This window comes from Hypanus sabinus, chromosome 6 (assembly GCF_030144855.1).
Source record: "Hypanus sabinus isolate sHypSab1 chromosome 6, sHypSab1.hap1, whole genome shotgun sequence".
Classification (NCBI taxonomy): domain Eukaryota; kingdom Metazoa; phylum Chordata; class Chondrichthyes; order Myliobatiformes; family Dasyatidae; genus Hypanus; species Hypanus sabinus.
In genome coordinates this window covers 85700487-85720786 of record NC_082711.1, presented here as the reverse complement: position 1 = coordinate 85720786, position 20300 = coordinate 85700487, and the positions used below count along the sequence as shown (strand labels likewise).

The 20300-nt window shown below is 39.7% G+C and overlaps 1 protein-coding gene across 2 annotated transcripts in view; it reads right to left on the bottom strand.

The window, feature by feature from the left end:
* Positions 1 to 20300, bottom strand: part of vps50 (VPS50 EARP/GARPII complex subunit) — a 200031-nt gene that overhangs the window by 117908 nt on the left and 61823 nt on the right. For both annotated transcript variants that reach the window (XM_059972546.1, XM_059972548.1), the window contains exons 9-11: positions 15482 to 15564; positions 9280 to 9322; positions 6697 to 6795 (exon numbers count right to left, since the gene is read on the bottom strand). In XM_059972546.1, the coding sequence (XP_059828529.1) occupies positions 6697 to 6795; positions 9280 to 9322; positions 15482 to 15564 (225 nt within the window). The remainder of the gene's footprint in view (positions 1 to 6696; positions 6796 to 9279; positions 9323 to 15481; positions 15565 to 20300) is intronic.

Genomic DNA, 20300 nt, shown 5'->3' with positions numbered 1-20300 from the left:
TGACACACGACGCTGGGCAGTGGTGAAATAAACACACAATAACCAGGGAAAGTAACTAAGTGTGGGTTAAAAATGACTCACATATGCGCTCTAGGGGTAAAATTTGCTTTTGTATCAAAAGTTTATCAGGCATAATGTATTTGTGTATTTATTTTTCCTTTTTTGGGATCTACTGGGAAAGTCTTAAGGATCGACCAGCCGATCGCAATGGACTGGTTGGCGACCACTAGTTTAAAGCAACATGCAAAATGGTTTAGAAAAGATTAGAGAAAAAAATCCACCATTCAAAGGAGAGTCTGGAATTTTAACAAAAAGATAGAGGCAGAAAACTGTTGACCACTTGCTGAGCTATGAATTACATGATTATAGGCAAAAAGACAGAAAATATTAACCTCATTTGCTCTTTGATAGCTGACATTCAGAAGAGCTGAGTGATATCACAAATCTCAATGATTCTAAGCAAATGGAAAACTGTCAATGATCAACATAATTTTGTAATGAACTAGTTTCTGTTCTAGCAATATGAACTCACCTGCACTTTGCTACATAACTGGAGTAGATACACAGCAATCACTTGAAAAAAATACTCTCAACCTGCCCTCGTGAAAATCCATCCTTGGCCCAACATGCTGATGCAATTACAAAGACACGTCAGCAGCTATATTTCATTAGGAGTTTGAGGGGATTTGGTATATCACCAGAAACTCGCAGATTTCTATAGATGCACATTGGAGAGCATTCTAATGGGCTGCATCACGCCTGGTAGAGGGGGGCTTCAATGCACAATTTCGGAAAAAACTACAGGAAGTTGCCAACTCAACTTTCTCCATCCTGGTCACTAGCACCACCCCTCCAACCCCCCAGCATCAAGGACATCTTCAAAAGGCAATGACTTTAAAAGGTTATCTATCAGTAAGGACCCCCATCACCCAAGACATGCTTTCTTCTCATTGCCACAGGAGCCTGAAGACAAACACTCAATGTTTTAGAACAGCTTCTTCCCCTTTGTCATCAGACTGCTGAATGGATAATTAACCTAGGTACACTTCCTCACCATTTTCCTTTTTCCCTCCTTCTCATTGTACAGTGGATTCCAGTTAATTGGGACACATTGGAATCAGTAGTTTTTGGTTCATTTAAGTGGCTGCCCCAAATAGACAAAGTTTCTTGGAACTAGTAAATAAGGTCAACAAAAACGGCAAACTACCAAACAACACATTAGAACACTACCAATAATACCACAGTACCATTATTAGTTTATAATATTTATGGATGGTAGAATTTATCCAATGCACATGGCCATTTTCTTTTGATTGACTGCAAATGAACAAAATCAGCACAGACATTTAGTGCAGATAATAGACTGCCTTTGTACAATGCTTTTGACAACTACATCCACCAAATCTTCATTTTCATTAAAACATTCAAGGTAATTGTCAATACCATCAAATTATTTGTGGTTCCTAATTGAAGTAATGAAATAGTTTCATTTTCACTTCAGCCATTTCTGGCATCTCCAAGCCTGAACACTCGAAACCGCAGTGAACAAAACGGTTCTGAATTGACTTGCGGCTTATTTCTCACCAACTGTCGGTGACAAAAAAAACAATCACAAACACAAACACACACAACTGATGCTATTTTAAGAACACACACAAAATGCACCAGGTAGCATCTATAGGAAGAAGTACAGTCGATGTTTTGGGCTGAGACCCTTGTCAGGACTAACTGAAAGAAGAGAAAGTAAGAGATTTGAAAGTGGGAGGGGGAGATCTGAAATGCTAGAAGACAGAAAGGGAAGGGATGAAGCTAAGAGCTGGAAGATGATTGGCAAAAGGGATACACAGCTGGAGCAGGGAAAGGATCATAGGACGCGAGGCCTAGGGAGAAAGAAAGGGGGAGGGGAGCACCAGAGAGAGATGGAGAACAGACAAGGAGTGATTGTGAGAGGGACAGCTTAATGTCCCATATAAATGAAGGGAACCCCAGCTAGCTTCTTGATTAGTTTTTATTCTTTCAAGTGTTGTCCTAAATAAGCAGCTGCCCCAATTAACCAATAACCCAATTAATCAGAGTCCACTGCATATTTCTTGTTGTAATTTAGTTTTTTTAAATTATGTATTGCATTGTACTGCTGCCGCAAAACAGCAAATTTCATGACAAATGATTGTGTTTTAATCTCGTAACCAGGTCACATTGTTTGAGATCCTCTCAAGTGGAAACATCTTAGTAAGATTACTTCTAAACTCCAAATAACATACAAAAATATCTAATAATCCAAAATCTGTTCATTTACAAACTCTGATGATTCAGCATCTAATTAATTGGATGTTGATCTTCACAATCCCATGGTACTTCAAAAGCCGAAACATAAAATATGCAGTAAGTTACTAAAGGGATTCTGAGGGTTAAGATTTACATGTACTTGGAAAGACATGGATTGATTAAAGATAGTCAACGTAGTCATACCCACCACTGCAACAAAAAAAAACCTACCTATGATACCTCCAATTACCTTAAGTTATGCCCACTCATATTCACTATTCTTGCTCTAGGAAAAAGGCATGGCCTGTCCACTCTATGCCACTTATCATCTTATCAAGTAACCTGCTTTACTCTTTTGCCCCAAAGAGAAAAACACTAGCTTGCTCAAATGCTCCTCATAAAACATGCTCTCTACTCCAGGCAGCATCCTGGTAAATCCTCTCTGCATCCCCTCTAAAGCTTCCACATCCTTCCTATAATGAGGTGACTAGAAATGAACACAATGCTCCAAGTGTGGTCTAACCACTTTTACAGAGCTGCTACATTACCTCACAGACTCCTAAACTCAATCCTCCAACTAATGAAGGCCAACATACCATACGTCTTCCTAAAGGCAACTATAAGGGATCTATGAATTTAGACCCCAAGATTCCTCTATTCCTCCACACTAAGATCCCTGCCATCAACCCTGTACTCTGCCTTCCAAAGTGTATCACTTCATAATTTTCCAGATTGAACTCTGTCTGTCGCATCTCAGCTTTGTTTTGTATCTTATCAATGTACTGCTGTAACCTACAACTTTCTTGTACACTATCCACACCACCACCAACCTTAACTGTCACCTACAAACTTACTAACTCTTCCTTCCATTTCCTTAAAATCACTTTAAAAAAGCACAAAAAGCAAGGGTCTCCATGTAGAATATGCTCCAATGGCCAGCAGAAGTGGTGGATCGGGTTCACATTCAACATTTTGGAGAAATTTAGATAGGTACATGGATGGGAGGGGTATGGAGGGCTATGGTCTGGCTGCAGGTTGATGGGACTAGACACGTTCATCGTTCAGCAGAGACGAGATTAGTCAAAGGGCCTGCTTCTATGCAGTAGTGTTCCATTGCTCTATGCTACCACTCTCTGCTTTCTGTGTGCAGGCCAATTTTGAATCCCTGCAGCCAGGTTTCCCTGGATCCCAAGCTTCCTGACTTTGTATAAGCCTGCAATAGGAAACCTTGCCAAATGCCTTATAGAAATCCACATACACCACATCCACTCCTTTCTTCATCAATTTGCTTTGTTACTTCCTCAAAGAATGCTATCAGACTAATGAGGCACAACTTGCCTCTCACTAAGCCATGCTGGCTAACTCTAATCAGTCTATGCTTCTCCAAATACCTGTCTGTAAAATCCTCCCCAATAGTTTGCCCACCACTAACGTAAGAATCACTGTCTACAATGTGCAGTATAATCCCTGTTACTTTTCATCAAAGGAATAACACTTGCCAACCTCCGATTATTATTCTACATCAATGACTTGAATAAGAACCTAAAAGGCATGGCTAGTAAGTTTGCAGATCAGAATTATATTTATTGTCATTAAACATAATGTATGGTGTGAAATGGGTTGCTTTGCGACAGCAGTAAAATTACACTTAAATAGGTAGCGCCATTGATAGTGAAGCTGGTCATCAAAATCTATAAAGAAGGATGTTCATTAGCTGGGGAAGTTGGCTGAGGAAGGGTAAAAGGAGTTTAATTCTGATAAGTGTAAATTGTTCCATTTTGGGAAGACAAATGAGAGTAGGACATTTACAGTGAATGGTAGGGCCAGGAGGAGTGTTGTCGAATAGCGGGGCTAGGAATACAAGTACATGGTTCCTCAAAAGTGGCTTCACAGGTAGACAGGAAGTTAGTTTTTGCTGACCAAACTGAGGGAACTGAGTATGGAAATTTTAACTTGATATTTTAACTTGATATCTTGATATTGGTGAAGCCACATTTGAAATATTGTGTTCAAGATTTGGTCACCCTGCTACTAAGACAGCATTAAGCTGAAAAGATCATGGAGGAGATTAGAAGTCTCAAGGGACTGAGCCACAGAGAGAGGTTGAGCACTTTTGTGGCCTATCTCACTGCAGCATAGGAGAATGAGGTTGGTGTTATAGAGGTAAATAAAATCATGAGGGGTATCGACAGAGTCAATGCACAAATTCTTTTTCCCAAGGGATGAGGAAATCAAGAAATAAATGACAAAGTTTTCAGGTCATAGGGGAGCTATTTAATAGAAATCTGAGGCACAACTTTTTCATCCAGAGTGTGGAATGAGCCTCCAAAGGAAGTGGTTGTGGCAGGTACATTAATATTTAAAGAGTACTTGGACAGGTATGTGGATAGAAATAGTTTGGTTATGGATCAAATGCAAGCAAATGGGACTATTAGATGGGAATCTTGGTTGGCATGGAATATTTGGAGCAAAAGGGCCTGTTTACTTGCTCTAAGGCTCCATGACCCAGATTCCCGTGCTCCCTTCTGATACACTAGGGTCCCATTTCCCATGCTCTCTTCAGACTTGCTGGGTTTATTATACTACTGTATAGCATCTCAAAAATAGAGAAATAAATGTTGAACTATTAACAGAAATATCCTCCAAAAGTCCAAAATGTCTGTTTGTCAAGTCAAGTCACTTTTTATTGTCATTTCGACCATAACTGCTGGTACAGTACATAGTAAAAATGAGACGACGTTTTTTCAGGACCACAGTGTTACATGACACAGTACAAAAACTAGACTGAACTATGTAAAAAACACTAGACTACAGACTTACCCGGGACTGCATAAAGTGCACAAAACAGTGCAGGAATTACAATAAATAATAAACAATACAATAGGGCAGTAAGGTGTCGATCCAGGCTCCGGGTATTGAGGAGTGTTATAGCTTGGGGGAAGAAACGGTTACATATCATTAATCATTAATGTTTCATTAATGGGGCTTTACTGCAGATCAAATTTCTTTAGCCCTTTATGTTAAGATAACCTTCTTAAGCCAAGAATTAGCCTAGTGAACCTCTTTTGAGATATAGAACATAGAATAGTACAGCACATTACAGGCCCTTCGGCCCACAATGTTGTGCTGACTCTCAAACCCTGCCTCCCATATATCCCCCCACCTTAAATTCCTTCATATAAATGTCTAGTAGTCTCTTAAACTTCACTAGTATATCTGCCTCCACCACTGACAGGCAGTGCATTCCACGCACCAACCACTCTGAGTGAAAAACCTTCCTCTAATGTCCCCCTTGAACTTCCCTCCCCTTACCTTAAAGCCATGTCCTCTTGTACTGAACAGTGGTGCCCTGGGGAAGAGGCTCTGGCTGTCCATTCTATCTGTTCCTCTTAATATCTTGTACACCTCTATCATGTCTCCTCTCATCCTCCTTCTCTCCAAAGAGTAAAGCCCTAGCTCCCTTAATCTCTGATCATAATGCATACTCCCTAAACCAGGCAGCATCCTGGTAAATCTCCTCTGTACCCTTTCCAATGCTTCCACATCCTTCCTATAGAGAGGCGGCCAGAACTGGACACAGTACTCCAAGTGTGGCCTAACCAGAGTTTAATAGAGCTGCATCATTACATCGCGTCTCTTAAACTCTATCCCTCAACTTATGAAAGCTAACACCCCATAAGCTTTCTTAACTACCCTATCTACCTGTGAGACAACTTTCAGGGAGCTATGGACATGTACCCCCAGATCCCTCTGCTCCTCCACACTACCATCTATCCTGCCATTTACTTTGTACTCTGCCTTGGAGTTTGTCCTTCCAAAGTGTACCACCATACATTTCTCCGGGCTGAACTCCATCTGCCACTTCTCAACCCACTTCTGCATCCTATTAAGGGATTCAACATAGGGCTGATATTTGAAAATGACTGAGGCAAGAGATCAGCAACAATTTTATTGACCGCTCCATTCCTACTTGATTGCTTATAGTCCTCTCAAGAAAATTCAGTGGTGTCTATGAAATTATGAAACCACTTAAAAATACTGTAAAATTTTGGGAGGAGGGTGCATAAATAGTTAATCGCGAAATGGAAGCACTGTCTCAGCATAAACCTGGAGCTAAGGGCTGGCCCATTTCTAAAACAGAAAACTGACAGAACAGTAAAAAAAAAGTTGTTCGTGCCACTACACACTGTTTCAATGCACTCAGCTTTATCATTTCACTCAACCTCAGCATCATATTAAAGCCTGGCATTGATTTTTCAATCTTAACAAGGAAAATTTGAAAAAAATATTTGCAGCAGGGTAAATTTTACAAAGCATCAAGTCTTTCTGTGCATTGAATTTTATGGTGCAAAGTAAAGATAATTAAATTTTTAATCAATAATACAGCATATTTGGTGAAACTGAATATGTGCAGCATTAAATTCTATTTACCTGTGTTTTTCCCAGTAGTCTATAAGCAAGTTGGACTTTAGTATAATGACCAACTTCAAAGTGCTTGCAGGTTTTTGACAGAGCTACATCTAATTGCTCCTAAATTAAAAGCAATAAAAGACAGGAATTTAATGAACAGGGTATGTACATAATTGAGTCACTATCTTCAGTTAAGTAGGTCAATAATTCTCTAAGTACTTTTTTTAAAGTTTCTACAGCTACACAGCTGGTAAAGAAATGGACAGAATAAACAAAGGCTGAATGAAAATCTTTGCATTGATTAACTTCTGGCAAGAGGTATTTCTGCTGTTATCCAAACTAGTTAGCGAACATCAAGTATTTAACTAAGCAAATCATTTTTAAGACCATTCTTCAACAGTTTGTTTTGAAAGTATGAAATTAATATGCACAAAGGCATCTTTACAAATTAAAGATAATAAGGGATCTCTATATGTAGGACTCATCATATTTGAACAAGTGATCCACTGACACAAGATAACAACAATCAGATTATAAAATGAATGGTTAAAACAAAATTAGCCTTTTAGATGGTAACATACTCCCTGCTCACCTTATGGTCTTTAGCCTGACCAAGAGATGTAAAACAGTCTCAGCCAATCATTTTATAGAAAAGTCCTCCTGAACTTACACTGGTGTTTTACCAAGAACTAAACAAACAACTGATCATTTTCTAAGTGATAAAATAAATACGCAATTTCATATTGGTAATGACAAAGGGAAAGGAGGGATCTGAACTGTTCTCTGACCGTACCATAATATAATTGTAAGTCATTGCCTTAACAAATTTGTTAAATAAGCAAAAACTTTAAAGTTACTATAACTTTAAGAGCATAGTTTACTTACACAATTTAAATAAGCACAACAATAAGATAGCACATTGAGATAAAGGAGATACCGCCGAGTCTTTTTAAGAACTTTGAGGTGAATAAGACCCAAGGGCATAATGGGATACACCCCAGATTATCGAGAGGCAAGAGATAAGATTGCTGGAGCCTTGACTAACATGTGTGTCCACTCCAGCCACAGTTGAGGTCTGACAGACTACTGAGTAGCTAATGTCCGATTATCCAAGAAAGGAAATAAGGTTAATTCTGGAAACTATTAACCGGTGAGTCTCACGTCAGCAGCAGGAAATTACTTAGAGAGGGGAAGCTATTCAGAGACGATTCTGTGAGATGGAATTTATGAACATTAGAAAACCATAGCCTAATTAGGGATCATTAGCATGGCCTTCTGCCAGGCAAGTTATGTTTTACGAATTTTATTAAGTTTCTCAAAGAGGTGACAAAGGTGATAAATGAAGAACTGTGGATATTGTCTACATGGATTTTAGTAAGGCACTTGGCAAGTTTGCTCATGGGAGGCTCATCCATAACATTGGAACAGAATCCCCAGTGATTTGGCCATTTGGATTCAAAATAGGCTTTCCCCATAGAAGATAGAGTAGTGGTCAACAGAAATTATTCTGGCTGGAGTTCTGTGGCTAGTGATATTCCACAGGGATCTGCACTGGGACCTCTGCTGTTTGTGGTAAATGACCTGGAAAGAAAACATATGAAGTTTGGTGGTGTTATAGACAGCGTGGAATACAGTAGGATATAGACAAGTTGAAGATATGTGCAAACAAATGGCATATAGAGTTTAACCATGCCAAGTGTGAGGGATTGTACTTTAGGAGTTCAAATAAAAAGAGACAGTACACTTTTACTGGCAGGACCCTTAACGGTGTTGATGTGCAGAGAGTTCTTGAGATCCAAGTCCATAGCTCCCTCAAAGTGGCTGCACAAGGTTAATAGGCTGGTCAAGAAGGTACATATATGGTATATTTGACTATTAGTTTAGGAATGGAGTTCAAAAGTCAGAAAATTACATTGCAGCTTTATAAAACACCAGTTAGTCCGCATCTACAACATGGCATTCAATTCTGGTCACCGCATTAGAAGGGTGTCAAGGCTCTGGAGAGGGTACAGAAAAGGTTTAGCACGTTGCTGCCTGGATAAGAGTGTGTGTGCGCACGATATAAACCAGGATTGGATAAACTTGTGTTACTTTCTCCGGAGTCTCGGAGGCTAAGGGGAGATTGATAGAGGTTTACAAAATGAGAAGCACAGATAGTGTAGACAGCCAGTGTCCTTAGAGTAGGGTTAAGAAGTCAAAAATCAGAGGGTTTCTATTTAAAGGTAAGTGAGATGAAGTTCAAAGGACATGGGGGGCAAGTTTTTGTTTATACATTGTGGTAAGTGCCTGGAATGCACTGGCTGCAGTGGTGATGGAGGCAAATACAATAGTATTCAACAGGCTCAAAGAAACACACAAATATGCAGGAAATGGAAGGACACAGACATTGTACATATAGAAAAGAATAATTTATGTGGAGTGAGCATTTGATTACTAATTTAATTAGGTTGGCACAACATTGTGGGCTGAAGGGCCTGTTCCTGTGCTATACTGCTCCATGTTCTATAGCTTGTCAACAAGAATTTAAGGCTTCTAACTTTATATGCTAGCATTTTTACATTATATAATTTATTAGTTCTAGCAAAAATTACTTAATAGCATTACCTCAATTTGTTCCAAAGTATCCTGTAATTTTGAATTCAGCTCACTTAAGGAAAAGAAACAATAGTTAGTTTACCATGTGCAAATTAATATGTGAATACCACTGGTTGGACTAAAAATGTTAATCACATTCAACCCATAAAATTCAGATTAATAAAGAGGCTAAGCCAGGTTTTTAATATAATCTGATTAGATGGTTAGAAAATGATTCTAATTTGAATTCTAAACATTAAAACTAATTAATTATTAGAAAATTCGCTCATGCAGCAGAAATGTTTACTAGATCCTTGAGTGCAATATGAGTAATGTAGTTTGAATGGTGTCTTGAATGAAATATTACTCTATTCTGGTCTACCAGTCTAATAGTCAATGCTTGCTCTTTAACAAATAAAAGAAACATTCCTGAGGGAAGAAAAAGCTTCATCACAAATGAAGCAACCAACAGCTTGTTTACTAAAGATGCAATGCAGACAGATGCATCAATTCACTAATTTGATACAAGTGCTGCCTTTCTGGAACTGAACTCAATACTAGACAAAATTGTGTGAGCAATTTTGTTATGCATTATAACAAAACAATTAACCCAAAGTAGATCAATCATATGTGCCTTTTTTTCTTCCTTGTTGCAAGTGAAGACTAGCTCTGCACACCGCCAGTGGTAGCTTCAAAAAAACAGCCAGCATTGTCACACCTTTCTATCCAAGAGCAGCTTCATTCAAGGACATTCTATATGTGTACTTTACTGTACTTGGCATTCTTCCAGTAACCAAGTCTGCTGGGTCTGCAATTTGTCAAGGATTTGAGTTCCATCAGCAGATTCATCTGTTCAGAGGTGAAAAGGGACTTGGGAGTCTTTTGCAGGATTCCCAAATGATTAACTTGCAGTTTGAGTCAGTAGTAAGGAAGGCAAATGTAACATTAGCATGAATTTTGAGAGGCCTAGAATATAAAAGCAAGGATGTAATATCAAGGCTTTACAAGGCATTGATCAGACTGTAACTGGAGTATTTTGAACAGTTTTGGGCCCCTTATCTAAGAAAGGATGCACTGGCATTAGAGAGGGGAGAGAGCAGCTTCACAAGAATGATCCTGGGAATAAACGGGTTAACGTACGAAAGGAGTTTGAATGCTCAGGCCTGGAGTTTAGAACAATGAGGGGGTGTAGGGGATCTCATTGAAACCGTATCAAATATTGAAAGGTCCAGATAGAGTGAATGTGGAGAGGACATTTCCAATACTGGGGAGTCTAGGACCAGAGCACACAGCCTCAGAATAGAAGGACATCCACTTAGAACAGAGATGAGCAGGAACTTCTTTGAACATAGAGTGCTGAATCTGTGGAATTCACTGCCACAGGTTGCAGTGGAGACCAAGTTATTCTGTATATTTAAAGTGGAGGTCGATAGGTTTTTGACTGGCAAGGGCATCAGGATTTCAGGGAGAATGACGTTGAGTGGGATAATAAATCAGCCATGATGGAATGGCAGAGCGCACTTGATGGGATGAATAGCTTAATTCTGCTCCTACAGTATGTCTATGGTCCTATTCAGGGTCCTAAAGAGTCCTTCCAGGTGAGGCAGAAGTTCACAAGCAAATCCATCAGGGTCATTTATTGTATCTGGTGTGGCCCCCTCTACAGCAGAGGGCTCAGACACAGATTGAGGGATTGTTTTATTGAGTATATAAGCTCCATTTTCTGTAACAGCCATATTCCCCCAATTCCCAGCCATTTTAACTCTACCACATCCCACAGACACACTTTTTATCATTGTACTATAGGTTTTTTTTAAACAGTAAGTATTTAAATAAAATACTTCAAATCATAACTAATTAAATAAAGTTCAGGATCAGGTAATGTGTTGGAACTGCATAATATTGGAAGCTGGTGGACCCCACTGTGGTTCCTCATGACCACATCTGCAACAAGTGTGGGTTGTTCAAGGAAATCAGGTGCAAAGTTGATGTGCTGAAATCTGAGCTTCAAACACTGCAATGCATCAGGGAGGGAAGAGTTACCTGGACGCAGTCACATCCATTAGATTAACTACTTCAGATGCGGTTCTTCGTTAGGAACAAGCCGAAGTTCTGAAGCAGCCTCAACCCTTGATTAGATCTGGGACTCTTGCTCCCTGTGCAGATGGGAGTGGGACCTATAGGAAGAATACGCAGCTGAACCATGGCACTGTGGTTCAGGAAGCTATTCAAGGGCTTGAGGGGTGAGGGGGAGAGAAGAGAAATGCAGTTTTGTAACTGGGGATAGTATAGTCATAATTCTCTATCCCCAGGATCGCGAGTCTTGAAGATTGTGTAACCTACCTAGTGCCCAGATTCTTCTCAAATTTGCCTTCATGTTGCCTGAAGTTAAATTCTTATCTCTTTAATAACTTTGTCTTATTCTTTATTCTGAGGTAAGCTATCATTCCTATTTATTTTATCCTTACTTTTCCCCCTACTACTTAGTTTAAACCCTGTCCATAGCCCTGGACATGCAGGTTGCCAGGAATCTGGTCCCATTCCAATGGGATGGACTCCACCTGGTTCAGACATAGTCCATCCTATTGGAACAGCTCCCTCCTTCCTCAACACCGATGCCAGTACCCAATGAACTTAATCGCACATCGTCCACACCAATTTTTCAGCAATGCAAATCAAGTTGCTGGAAGATGGAAGAGGAAGAAACAATTCTTAAAATCTTATGTTCAAGAAAGAATTTCCCCATACAAACCTCAAAGAACAACTGCCAAGAAATTGCATTTCTTCCATGATTGGAATGCTAAATGGGTGCACCCAACCTGAAAAGCTGCTCAAGTTTAAAAACTGGTGAAAATTAACTTCTAAAAAAATTATCAGGATGCTCTCCATGAAACAGCCTCCCATCCCCCATTAAGACACTCTCCCTGTGTTTCCTGATGGTTGCAGCTGGTAAGCAGGCCAATTGACACCTGCCTGGTAACTTGAAATGCACTCTCCACTGCAGCCACAGCAGCATAAGACTTCCATTGTGGGGGCAAGAGATGGCAAATAGATGTCTCTACAGCTTGTCTAGCCACAGACATTGCCCCCATCCAAATTTCACAATCTGACTGACACCCCAATCCTATATCTTTACTGGCCCCAAACCAACTGCCAAACGCAGGACCACAATACAGCAAAGATCAGAAGCTCTAATCCCTATATTTAAAAGTTGTTGCAAGTTCACAGATAACTAGTCCAGTGTTGAAACTGATCAGGCATCACAAGCTCAAGTACAACTAAAGGGCTGAATATCAGTGCCCTATCGTGAATACCACTATGGTATCATCAACTTGGCTTTTGATTCACTCCTTGTTTTAACAGCTGGACGAGGTGAAAAGTACAACAGGCACAATTCAGCACAAGTTTCAGTCAGTACTGGATCATACACCTGGACAGAGAGGAATTACCTTAAGACATAGGAGCAGAATTAGGCCACTTGGTCCATCAAATCTTCTCTTCTGTTCCATCATGGCTGATTTATTATCCTTCTCAGACCTATTTTCCTGCCTTTTCCACATAATCTTTAACACCCCTGTCGAACCATAAAACTATAACCCTCCACTTTAAAATATCGAACCACAGCTGACACAGCCTGTGGCAATGAATTCTACAAATTCACTGCCCTCTGGCTAAAGAAGTACATTCTCATCTCCATCTAAATGGACATCCCTCTATTCTGAGGTTGTGCCCTCTGGCTCTCCACTATGGGAAACAACCTCTCCATGTCCATTCTGTCTTGGCCTTTCAATATTCAATAGGTTTCAATGAGATCCCCCCCTCGCTCTTCTAAAATCCACTGAGTACAGGCAGAGAGCCAAACACTCCTCATACGTTAACCGTTTCAATCGTGGAAAAATTCTCATGAACCTCCTCTGGACCGTCTCCAACTACATCTGTGCTAAGGTGCCCAATTTCCCAACTGGAGAGACTTTGCAAATGAGCACAATCATGTTTAAAAGGTGCACAAAATAACTTGATGCACAAAAGTTCTCCTCTTTCAACTCAATACTGCACAATGCCTACACCTTACATTTAATTCAATCTCCATCCAAATGAAGCTGAGTGTTGCTTAAATACAAATCAATAGTTTTAATTGTTATCATGAATTTATCTACCTCTCCCAAAATCCATGCTGTCCCTCAAACACAGATCCTTCATTAATGCTATTTGTTATTCTCCTCATATTTCCATTAACTCCGCATGACTGTAACGCATACCAACTGACTCAGGGCAATTTACCATGATCAATTTACCTTGTTTTCTGGTGTTTTCTAACTTAGCCCCCGTAATAATTACATGGAAGTGAAATTTTAGATTTACAGGGTTAGAATTCAGCATATCAGAGCAAAACCAAATCTAGCTGCAACCACCCAAGGTACATTTGATTCCATTTACAGGTAAAAAATGAACAGAACACTCATATTTAATAGGGGAACTGTAATCGGTTCAGTAGACTTTCTTTAAAAACAAAGTAGCCAGGATAACAGAGTACATTTTAATGAGGCCTGGAGCTACAAATGTTGAAGATATGGCTTGAGGTTATCAATCACCCTTGTAATTTTGCAGAGAGCCAAAAAGTAATCAGTTTAAAGTTTTAACAATATAAGAGTAAGTTAACTATCGTAAGATTCTTTTCCTCCCTACCAGACCAAAGTCATTGGGCTGGGAGGAGAAACAGATACAAGAAGAGAATGCTATAAATAATGAGGAATGATTCTATGAAAGGGATTAGCAAGGCCACATGAAAGTTTAAGACATTAAAATTAAGGGAGTTTCAAGAGTTTAAATGGAAATATAAGTAAACTCCGGAACTTTGGGAACAGGTGAATCAGAGTTACCATTGTATGTATGTCATGGCTGAAACAAACAGTTAACATGTTTATGAATGATGGAGTACCAGAATTTTAAGGTGGTGTGAATGCAGGAACAGAGTGAATCTCAAATGAAAGAGAAAATATCAAAGAACTAAGTTGACAAAGGTACGATACTACATATTACAGGTTGTATGCTGTCACAAAAGATATGAACTTAGAGAATTAGAGATTGAATTTACATCACAAATTACACTGTATTTATTCAATGTAACCAGCCTTATTGCTCCCAGAACTTCAAATAAACCAATGTTTACCTTTGTCACCATTACGCACCAGTTATTTGCACTCCAAACAAATAGCAATTGCATGCCAAATTTTAGAGAGGATCACAAGTTAACATTTCTTGAAAAGAGATGCCAGATTTAGCACAAAGAATTACAAATAATTCAATTACTGATTCAAACTATCATCTGACAAAATTTTGTGGGCATTTCACGCTTTGCACCTCATATGGAAATGGAGCAAACATTCTAAACAGAAAGAGGAATTTACTTTCAAAGCAAAAATTGAAGCTGATGAACCAGATGCCAATATTCCATGAAGGCTGAATAACATTTGGATGGAAGATTTTCTTTGAACTTAAATAAAGAGATAGTTACAAAATTGTTTATAATTGAGATTACAAAATAAAAACTTGTAGTCAGCTTGAATAGTATATTTAGCATTTAAAATATCAATCTCTTACCTGGACTTAAGGTCACAGAAATTACAATATTCATTTACTTTTTGATATTCCTCTAATGTTTTATTCCTTATTTTTTCTTATATGAAGATATCGCTATGATTTTCCCTCTTAAGACCACCTTCAAAGTATCCCATTATATTCATCTACAATGGTAATACTTCACCTCAAATTATAAATGGATTTCAAATAATTATACAGTCAATTTTTGTATTTCTCATGTTTAATATTCCTCTTTCGTTACACAAGGAGACCATTCAGCTCAACAAGTTTATGTGGCTCTCAGCAATCCCATTGCCACACTCTTGGAGGTGTGGGGAGGATGACGATGCATGCGATCATCAGGAGAATTTGCAACATCCACACTGACAACAATAGAGATCAGGGTCACACCTAGATCACTGAAACTGTGAATCATCAATACTAATTGCTGCCCAAATGTTCTGTCAACTAATGAAAGTACATTTTCCAAGACTACATTCAAAAGTATTTCCTGCACTGCACTGTGTTCCAGCACCATTTAACCACATTAAAATACCTGAGCCATTTATTATAAAGCTTGAAAAAGTTTGAAGAAAAGCGATAGCTTTTCAATATTAGTTATTTCAAATGTAGATTTGTAGGTCAGACTTACCTTATGCAACTGTAGTGTTTAAATGTACTAGCTGCTTTCTGACATTCCAAACAGAGCTGTATTGCACCAGGATAATCTTCTTCCTTAATAACAAAAATCATTGAGGTAAAATTATTTGAAACTCAGTTTAGAAAATCTTTATTAAAACTGGAGGAGGCTCTATCCCTCACTCCTGAGTAGAGTAATGATATCCCACACGAAAGGCTGGTGAACAGGGTAGTATACAAGTGTGAAGGCAGAGTTGGTTAACAGCTAGCAAATAAAGAATAGCAATAAACAGGTCCACCTCAGTTGACTGTTTCTGACTAATTGGGTACCACAGGAATTAGTGCTCGAGCCTCAGCTGCTCAATCAAGAACAGTGATGGTATCTTCATTGTAACTAACAATTTTAATCAGGCTAACCTTAAAACTTTATTTCCTAAGTTCATTGTAAGTGCATATAGGACCTTTCCCATGATCTCACGTGGGATTGCCCAAACATCTGTCTTTACATCTGATACCAACGTATCCAATAGCAGCAAGGAGAAACCAACCATCAGAATAGCACCAGTGTGGCCCAAGGGAGCCATCACCAGTCTTCAATAGTGTCCACGGACCCCTTGATTAATGGCAAGGGTCCATGGCATAAAAAGGATTGGGAACCCCTGATTGGGAGGAATACCCAACCATGACTACATACTACATCAAATTCTGCATAGACAATGTCATCACCACCAAAAACATCCAGGTATTCTCCAACCAGAAGCCATGGATGAACAATGAGGTATGGAACCTGCTCAAAGCTTGTGACATTGCTTACAGACCCAGTGATGCCAAAGCATGCAGTGAGGCCAGATTGAATCTTGAGAGGCATCAAGACCACTGTGTATAGACAGAAGGTATAGATTGTGACGTGTCATGCCAACATGTTTGGGAAAGCATCAGATCCATCTCAGATTACAAAGAAAAGCTTACCTGCTCGGCTCATGGTGATGCCATGACGAAGAACTAAGAACTTAGACGAAGAACTAAGCAACTTTGCTCGCTTTGATAAGAACAAGAAGGAACCAGTGATGAGGGCCTTAACTCGGACGGAGGAACTGCACCAGCACTGAACGTACATGAGGTGAGGCATGTACTCCATAATGTCAATGCACGCAGAGTAGCAAAGCAGACAACATATCCGTACAGGTCGTCAGGGATTGCACTGACCAACTGGCGGAAGTTCTGACAGGTATTTACAACCTCTCGCTGTCCCAGGTTAGGATTCTGGGATGCTTCAAAGCAGCAACTATCATGCTAATTTCCAGGATTTCAGCAGCAACATATCTTAATGATTGTCGGTATCACTCACTCCCATGGTTGCCAAGTGTTTGGAAAGACTGGTCATGTCCCACATCAAGGGCATAATCCTGGCTATCACTTTTTTCCATTTCAAGGTTCTTTTGAAGACCCTGACCTGGAGTTACACTCTGATTTTGGTTCTTTGCGGGAATGGGACCCGCTCTCAGGGCCTCACGACCAGCTGCTTTTTGATATGCCAAGGGCGCAGTCTAGAAGCCTAACGTGCCTTCAGGGTGCTGGATTTTTGTGGCTCTGGAGGCAGGTAAGTTCGACACTGGTGCCACTGGCGACGACTGATGCGTCGCGGGAGAACAAGAAAGATTGGAAGCAGTGGGCTTGCTGCTTGCCCAGAGGCACAGAGCTTGGTAAAAGTGATGCAAAAGACTTTTATCAAAACATCTCGCTGATTTATGGTGTTATGCCTCCCCTCTCGCTGTGAAATGGGAACACCTCCTTTTCCCTTATTAGGGAGAAAGCCTGTGGTATGTTGAATACTGGGTGAACAAATAGACTTTGGGGTACTGCAAGTCTGTGTCTTTATTGTTGCTTTGCTGCACACTTGAGTGCTTGGTGGGGGTGCCAATGTTTTTTTTGCTGGTGGGGTTGTTGCCTTGTTGTTGCTTGTGCGTGGTGCATGGGTGGGGGGAGTTGGGGGGAGTTTGGAGTTCTAACATTTAACTCTCATTCATTCTTTGGGGCACTCTTCTGTTTTCATGGATGTTTGCAAAGAAAAAGAATTTCGGGATGTATACAGAATGCATTTCTCTGACATTAAATGTACCCATTGAAACCTTGGACCAGCACCAGTCCAGTTTGCCTACAAGGTGAATAGATCAAACAAAGACACTATTTCTATCACCCTTCACTATCGTGAAATACCTGGAGCATAAAGATACTCTGGCAGGATGCTTTTCATTGATTACAGCTCGGTCTTTAACACAATACTACCAAACAAGCTGACGGTTAAGCTCCACAGTCTAGGTCTTGGCACATCAACCTGTAATCAGATCTTGAACTTCCCCACTAATCATACCCAGATGGTGAAACTACCCAGATGGCAAATGCACACCAACCCTGAACACCAGTGCCCCACAGGGATGTGTAATGAGCCCACATCTCTACTCTCTCTTCACCTATGACTGCACTCCTTCTCAGGTTACAAAGTCATTCATCAAATTTGCACTTGGCCTAGTCACAGGCGAAAACAAATAGCATACAGAGGGAGATGCTGAAACTGTCTGATTGGTGCAAGAACCACAACCTATTAGTCAGCATCAAGATAAATGATTATTGACTTCAGGAAGCCAGGAGGTCCCGAACAAGCACCTCTATTCTTAAGTGGGTCTCCAGTTTCAAGTTTTTGGAGATGAATGTCACCGAGGAACTCTCTTAGTCAGTCAACACAACCTCAATAGTAGGGATGGCACAACAGTGAATATACTACCTGTGGTGCTAATCTACTCCAAAAATTGCTGGCCTACTTTTAAGGCTGCGTGATAGAGAACATACTGACATACAGAATGACAGGGTGGTACTTCAGCTGCAGTAAAACAGATCGCAAATCACCCCAACAGTGATTAGAACAGCTTAGCACGTCACGGAGACTCAACTGCTGGACCAGGAGACAATCTACAATTCTCGATGCCCAAAACAACATTAAAGATCCATCCCATCCCTGACATATCTGTTCAATATCCTGCCATCTGCTTGGAGAAACAGAAACATCTTAGCCAAGATAGTAAGACTGAAAACAACTTCTTCCCTGGGGCTATTGTGCAGCTGACTGATGTTACACCAGTTTGCCAATGGCCTTTGAATGTTATGGACAAAGTCACTTGTGACATGTTAATACAGGGTGTTTTTAAAAAATTAAGCTATTCTGCGTGCATTGCAAATATCCGTTTTGCACGGACTGGAGTAGCATCACAATCCCGTTGTCTCGAGCAAAGACAATGAAGTTCTATTCTATTTTATTTCCTTGAACTGCCATCCAGGTTGTTACAAGAAGTCAGTAAGCAGAATGGAACACCAATATTTAAAATGTGCCTTGACCAGAACGCGACGGAGCTGAAGAAACAGCAGCTTGCATTCAACTGATCAAATTAAACAGTTCTGCACAGCACTACTTAATTGATTTCTGCTTCCACTGATTACACATTTTGAAAATCAAGGCCTTGGCAGACCAAATTGCAAGTTTAATTTTGAATCGACTACATGCCAACGTAGCAAAAAAAAGACATCTATTGTTATGGGGCTGCTTTAAATCATTATGCATTATGATGGAGCAGATTCAATTATAGAATTTAAAAGCTGGAAAGTATCTAAAAGGATTAGGAGGATGATGGGGGATACATAGAAGTGCAATGAGCTTGACTGCTGTTACCTACAGCCAGTATACATTCAGTAGTTCTTTCATGTTACAACGAAAGTTTAACTATAGCTTGAATTAGAAGAAACATGTTTTCCACTAGATATAATGCAACAGAAATTTACAAGAGTAATGCTAGGATTAGAATTCTAGCTGCGAGAAAAGCTAAGGTTGGTTTCTTGGAAAGAGGGAAGATTGAGGGATAGATTAACAGGTAAACAAACCAGGATTTATCTAAGGTAAACAAAACAGATTGGGATTATTACAGATAGTCAGCACCAGTGTTTGTTACATGAGACACAAATATATTTCCCTCATCTGAGTTGATCAACAGTCCTGAACCAAGATACACAAAAGCATCAGTTTAGCCTCTGCTTCCTGTCACTATACCAATTTGAGAACAATTTTCCACCCTCACTTTACTTTGAGCAGTTTGCCACGCAGAACACAACAGAAAGGTTGCTGAAATCTATGTAAACTACATTCAACATCCTCAATGTTTCCTCCATTAAAAAAAGTCACTCAAGTAGATCAGACATCATTTTCTCAGAAATTTCTTGGAAAAATGATATTGGAGAACAGAAAGAGATAAGTTCTAATGTCAGAAGTGAGCCTCACTTAGAGGAAATTCTAGCATCATTATCCAAGTTATCAAATACAGATTTTAGAAGAAACATATTTTATCAACTCCTTAAAAAGAAGTGACATGGGATCAGAAGATGTAGAATCCTTCTGGGTAGATTTAAGAAATGGCAAGGGTAAAAAGAAGCTGATGAGATTTATATACAAGACTTGAACAGCAGCCAGGATGTGGTCTATAAGTTTCAACAGAGAAAAGAAGAGGCATGCAATAAAGACAATGGTATGATAGTCATAGGGGATTTCAATATGCAGGTAGATGGGGAAAATCAGGTTGGTGCTCAATCCCAAGAGAGAGTATTGCTTTTTAGAGTGGCTCATGGCTGCACCCACTAGGGAAAAGGCAATTCTGGAATGTGTGCTCTGTTATGAACCAGATTTGATTTGAAAGTGTAAGGAACCCTTAGGAGACAGTGATCATAATATGATAGAATTCACCTTCAGCTTAAGAGGGAGAAGCTGAACTCAGATATATATGTATTTTAAT